This window comes from Neophocaena asiaeorientalis, unplaced genomic scaffold (assembly GCF_003031525.2).
Source record: "Neophocaena asiaeorientalis asiaeorientalis breed wild unplaced genomic scaffold, Neophocaena_asiaeorientalis_V1.1 scaffold131, whole genome shotgun sequence".
Taxonomy (NCBI): Eukaryota; Metazoa; Chordata; class Mammalia; order Artiodactyla; family Phocoenidae; genus Neophocaena; species Neophocaena asiaeorientalis.
The window spans coordinates 2,300,440-2,305,465 of NW_020173201.1; the positions used below are offsets into that span (position 1 = coordinate 2,300,440).

General features: G+C 39.3%; 1 protein-coding gene across 2 annotated transcripts in view; it reads right to left on the minus strand.

Annotated features, from left to right (window-relative positions):
• Positions 1-2,368: 2,368 nt before the first annotated feature.
• Positions 2,369-5,026, minus strand: part of A1CF (APOBEC1 complementation factor) — a 77,059-nt gene continuing 74,401 nt past the window's right edge. The window contains exon 12 of one of the 2 annotated variants that reach the window (XM_024744839.1): positions 2,369-2,566. In XM_024744839.1, the coding sequence (XP_024600607.1) occupies positions 2,415-2,566 (152 nt within the window). In that variant the 3' untranslated portion in view covers positions 2,369-2,414. The remainder of the gene's footprint in view (positions 2,567-5,026) is intronic. The other variant, XM_024744840.1, reaches the window with a different exon arrangement.

The window sequence follows — 5,026 nt, forward strand, 5'->3', positions numbered from 1 at the left end:
TCACTTTCTCATACTTAGAATTAGTTTGGCCCAAGAGTTAGTTTGAAGCCAGTATGAATTATATTCACATTCATACTTTTCATGAGATGAACATATGTAAAAATATCTGGCTATCTATTTTAACTTAGACAATTTTTCTTGCATTTTTCTATTTAATAAAAGTGAAATAAAAAAGTATTAAAATACCAGCTTACCCTTCCCCCTCCCCATATCCTCAAGTTCATTCTCTAGTAGGAGAGAGTGTCATGGCCATATATATACTACCAAATGTAAAATAGATAGCTAGTGGGAAGTAGCCGCATAGCACAGGGAGATCAGCTCTGTGCTTTGTGACCACCTAGAGGGGTGAGAGGGAGGGAGACGCAAGAGGGAAGAGATATGGGGATATATGTATATGTATAACTGATTCACTTTGTTATAAAGCAGAAACTAACACACCATTGTAAAGCAATTATACTCCAATAAAGATGTTAAAAATAAAAGTATTAAAATAGAGTGGAAATACAAAGAATACAGCAGTTCCCAAACTTAGTTGTACACTTGAAACAGCTAAGATCTTTAAAAACAATCAAACAAACAAACTGATGTCCGGCTCAGATCCCAAGACATTCTGATGTAGCTGGTATGAGGTGTGACCTTGGCATTGGCAGTTTGAGAAGCTCTCCAGGTATTTCTAATATGCAGTCAAGTCTGGGAAACACTGTCCTCGGAAATATGAAAAGCAAAACAAAGCTGAAAGCATGAGGCCTTTCAGAGTTTCAGATGTAGCCTTGAGGCCTTTGATATCAGATTGGAGTTAATAGAACAGAAAGGTTACAAGGACTCTTAATTGTTGTTGGAATTTACCTGATTTTCATTGGAATCTGGCCTGATTTGGGGTCACAGAATTCCATTCAAGAGTTGACAGATTTTTCTATGCTTTGGTGTTTATGTCTTCCCTTTTAGTCTTGCAGAATTTTACAAAAGCCAAGGGAAATGGAAATCTAGTACTGTATGTCTTAAACCACTAATGAGACTGGAGTGGTAGTAATAGGTATTTTGTGTTTGGACTTTGATTATTTCTGTTTTGAACAAAAAGCCATCATTTATAAGTATGGAGAGAAAGCAGTGCCTTCTCCCCAGTTTTTGTAGCACACTCACCTCAGATGTTCTAGAGAAGAGACCCAAAACTCTAGGAGATTTTGATAAATAACACCCTTGCTGAATATCTGAAAAATTGGCTTCTGATAATAATCAGTGATGGATATAAAGTTCTCCTGTGATAACTTCAAAACCAAAGGACTCAGATATGGTAAAGCTGTCTGATACTTATTGAAAGTAAAAGGAAGAGAAGGCGGTGGATTTCTCATCAGATTTAGTATAAGTGGGTTAGATAGTCCAAGGCTGAACCCAGGTTAATAACTGTCTCTGAATGCTGGATGGTGGGCTGGGTGCTACAAAAACATCATAGAAACGAGAGTAAATCTTCACTCCTCCCTTTGAAATGACTTTTCAGCCAATTTGCTGAATAGCAAAAAGTATCATAAATGATATGCTGTAGATTTGATTTATTTTTTTTATGATATTGGAGATGAGCAAAATGAGATTGAGATGAAAATAAATCAATATGGACAAGTCAAAATGTTTAAAATGAGAAAAAGTCATTTCAAGTTGGCATGACTATTATGGTGTGGGCATCCTTAGGAAGCATAGGAGTTCTAGGGAAAAAGAGGTGTGAGCTAATGAGTTAATAAATGGTGGGCCTGGATTTGTCTTAACAATAGCTGTAACATATCACATCAATTTCCTAGTCCCCAGGGGCTGCAGGGGATGAGAAGATCCTGACCTATGACAAATTGACTGGATGGAATTTTCAGACTGAAATGATGCTGACTCCATTAAACCTTGGATAATCTCTCCCGAGGTCCAGGCTGTGAATATGCCTCAGGCAGTGGGCAATGGGAAATGTGCTTTGAAAAGCATCTCCTACTGTCCCTCAGCCTTTTGTGACTTTGTGTATTACAAAAGCAGCTGTAAGCCAGGGGTTAAGACTCTGGAATTCCTTGGCCCCCTTGGTTGTTACTGGTTGTCCAGGTCTGCTTAGCCCCTGAACTCTTGCTGGCTAAAAGATCTCTCTCCACTCTGTCAGGGTTTGTAAACATACTCCCAAGACACTCAGGAACCTTGGAAGAACAACTTGTGGGGGCAATTGCTCTCTAGCTTCCTGTTAGATAAATGGCTCCTTAACGTTAGATTTCATTAGAAATAAAGTTCTCATATCATGATTCTACAATTAGTATCAATGTAAGCTGTACAGGCTCAGGAAAGGCATCACTCTGGGACAAGCATTACTTGTGATCATTAGGGGACCGAGTTAGAGGTGTATTTCTTCTAGATTGAGTTTTGTGTGTTTTATTCTTAAAAGAAAGATGTCTTCAGAAGGTTCCATATCCATCCCCTTGGGCAGTCACTGCAAAAGTGGGGTAGACCTCATACGTTGCATATGCTGCTAAGTCTTGTCCCAGGGTCACCGCTTGCTTGAGCTGGGCTGCAGACACAGATGCAGTTGCGTTAGGGACAGCATAGCCTGGAGGAGAAGGCAGAGAAAACTTCATGAAAGGGATTTGGATTTGCTTCCTTTTGGCTTATGGTCTTTATGAAAGATGAAAATTTAACGTACTGCTTAAAGCCAAAAGTTAATGTGTACATTTTAAAAGGTGCCCTCAGGGGATGTAATATCTGGACTCACTGATTAGGGAAGAGTGTTCCTCAAAGTGGGGTCGGCCATTTATATCGGAATTGTTTCGCTCTTAGAAAACTGGCAACGTGGGGGATAGACCCCAAGAAACAGAAACTTGACAGGATGCTGAGCTGATTAAAGTTTGATGTCCAGAACTTTTTCAGAGGGTCTCAGAACTTGTAAAGGAGGGGAGGCAGTTGATGGGTTGGCAAGGAGATCGGGGTGGGCCCTGTGGGTCTGGTTCTGCTGCATCCCCACCCTCACCTAAATAGAATATTAAAAACCATTGCCTTTACCCAGGGAGGTTTGTAGGGACTGGGTAGACCAAGAGGAGAAATAGTTAAAGTTTTAGCATATTTCTATATAGCACCATAAAAGCAAATACCTAGGGTGTCCACATTTTGGTCTAAATGGATAGGACAAACAATACCTCACCCCATCATCGAGCTGTGTTTGATGTATGCAGAGGTCTTCGTGCTCGTCCTTACTGTCAGAGAACTAAGGGGTTTGAGTGATAAGGAAATACTCATGTGCTTTTGTATTACTATCATGTCTAGCTGATTAATACTTTTGAAGAAAAGAGCATAATAGCTATTATCTAAAAGCAGTATTTCCCTGATAATGTTTTAGACCCAAATCTGGTTATTTCTGAGATGATCCCCAAATTGTGAAAGAGGATGAGAAAAAGGGAAAAAGTATACTTAAGCAGCAAATGGGGACCTGATTTAAAAAAAAAAAAAAAGAAAGAAAGTGCATTTGGTTTATGTGTTGTGGAAGTCTGCCCAAACCCAGGCACATTGATTTCTTTCTGGTGGCTTCTCAGGAAGTGGTGGTGGGAAGCTGGCTGGACTATTTGTAAAAAAATTGAATCCACTCCTTGGCTCGTGCACTTTGGGCAGTAATGCCGACTAATGTGCTAGTGAAGTTTGGTACATTTTCCAAGGATATGAGAAATATGTTAACAATTACTTTCATAATTTTGGAAACAGTATTTCTAAAGTAAGTAAGTAAAATATACGTGTATGTGCGTGTGTAGCGTAGGTTTTACCTTTAGGGATTTTGAAAAGAAAATTGAATTTTCTTTTTCAATTTGGCTAATTTCTAAAGTACAAGAGCATTTGTGTTTTAAATAGATTCTTCCCTTGGAGCCTATTATTCTTTGCTTGACTCCATAGCAAGTTATAAAAGATCTTCTCAAATTCTTAGGCATTCCCAAGGCAATTCTCATGCTCTAAATAATTTTTTATTTCTTGTAGGAGCAAATAAAAGTGAGGATAAGATAAAATATTTTTGGGCAAAGAGCAAATCCTTTCCAATGTAAAAGCAAACTTTAAAATTCTCCTGGCAGTGGCTCATTTATTTTTATAGTACATTAATTTGGTGTCTTTGGGGTACAGCTTTCTGCAAGACAGGGCCTTAACTTTCTGCAAGAACTGAGAAGCCTGGCACAAGTCCCCAGAATATGGATGTGTCAACACCCCGTTTCATGGAAAGCAAGCGCGGCGCTGATGGCTGCAGCACAGCCCAGGAAGGACCTGGCCCTCAGCAGTGGCTGCTGTTGCCTTGATAACCTCGAAGGGGTGCATCACACATCTTCTCTAGGTTCTAAGAACAAAGCTGGAATTGAGGTCACATTTGTGTGGGAAGCATGATTAATTTCGGCTTCACTTGCCAGGATGGAGGCCACATTTGCATTTGCAAGTTTTGAGAAATAAAAGGAAATGAGAGCCAGCTCAGGTGTTATAGATGTGACGTATATAGCAGTTCTCATACCTACACAGGACCAATATATGAATTAATCAATTGATAGGAATGTCTTATTTCTAGGTCTAGTCAGAACTCTCTGATTTGGGCTTATGGGAGGAGGTATGCCAACACAATGACAATTCAGAATGACAGATTTCTTCGAAAGACCTAAACTTTTATTACCAAGAAAGAGTGGAGTTGGTCAAACTAACTGCTGAGGGAAAAATTTCCAAAAGAAATTTCTTGTCTGGTCCTCTTTCATCTCTAGAGGATTCATTTTTAATTATTAGCATTTGTTGTAGGTACATAATAAATGGGGAAAAGTCTTTTAAATGTGACCCCGAAGGCATGTTGATCTACAGATAGACTTTAAGTAATCAGCATATGCCCCAGACCTAAATTATAGGACAGAGAAAATGAGCCTGATTAGCCACTTACTGATATGGTCTCTCTCTTTTTCTTTTTCTCCATCTCTCTCTCTCTCTCTCTCTCTCTCTCTCTCTCTCTCTCACACACACACACACACACACACACACACACACACACACATAGAGTTTTTTT